Here is a 1045-nt window from a genome sequence, read left to right as displayed (position 1 = left end):
CACTTACCAATAAGCTGATACATTCTCTAAATCCCTTCTAACTTTTCATTGAGGGTTTTTGTTTTCTCCTAAAAAATAGTAGTTACATTTTCCAGTGTCTTAGAAAGTTTGCTTAGTTGAAACTTCGGGTTTCAAAATCTGTTTTGGCGAGGCGAAGTTTTGTACTTTCTTTCTTACTTTGACACTGAGATTTGAAATCTAGCTTTTTGACTTAGTTATTGTGATTATGGAGACACTTGTTGTTGTTGAACAACATAAGAATTAATAATATAGCATGTTTAAGCCACAAGACCATGGTAGATTTGAGTATTCATCTTCCAAAGACTTAATAGGGATTAATTGTAGGACTTTTGAGTATGGTTTAGCTTTATTACCTACTACACCTTTGAAACCTTTTGATGGAAGACCTAATTTTAAAATTATTCCTAAGAGTACTCTAATTCCAATTAATGCAAATGCTTGTAGAAAGGAAATAATTTTTTATGAAGATTTAAGTGACAGAAGCATTTTGTTATCTAAGTTATGGGCTGGACCTGCATACTCAAATTCATCACCACTTAGTTCACGGTCGATACCTATGTTTTCTGTGAGGCCTAAAAGGAATGTGTCCCTTGATCTTCCTGGTTTGTCTCATGAGATTAAGTTGCGTGTCATGGCTAAGTCTGCGCCTTCTTCTCCGACTAGGGAGCGTTTGGATTTTACTAGGGAACTTTTTGTTAACGTTGATTCTGCTACTAAGACCTTGTGTCGGATTCTCAATCTTAAGGAACATTGTAATTCTGTAATTAAGCATGTGCAATGAAACTGTGTTAGTTATTTCTAGATGTATATAAAGGTTCAATAAAATTTGTAGCCTGAGTTGGTTTGAGTTTGTGTAGCTTGAAATTATGGTGGTTTTTGAAATGGACTAGGTGTCATACCCCAAAATTTGCCCATTTATATTTCAAGACATTTTTCAAGGCATTCCGACCCATTTTCATGACACTGATCTTAAGGGAACGAAGGCCCAGCTCGCGAATGACCCAAACTGACCTATTCGCTACAC

General features: G+C 35.7%; 1 protein-coding gene across 1 annotated transcript; it reads left to right on the top strand.

The window, feature by feature from the left end:
• Positions 1 to 274: 274 nt before the first annotated feature.
• Positions 275 to 802, top strand: LOC127095095 (uncharacterized). Its single transcript, XM_051033834.1, has one exon. It carries the CDS (start codon positions 275 to 277, stop codon positions 800 to 802), a length of 528 nt encoding a protein of 175 aa, XP_050889791.1.
• The last annotated feature ends 243 nt before the right edge of the window (positions 803 to 1045 follow it).

This window comes from Lathyrus oleraceus, chromosome 1 (genome assembly GCF_024323335.1).
Source record: "Lathyrus oleraceus cultivar Zhongwan6 chromosome 1, CAAS_Psat_ZW6_1.0, whole genome shotgun sequence".
In the NCBI taxonomy this organism is placed as follows: Eukaryota; Viridiplantae; Streptophyta; class Magnoliopsida; order Fabales; family Fabaceae; genus Lathyrus; species Lathyrus oleraceus.
This window is presented reverse-complemented; position numbering and strand designations above follow the sequence as displayed.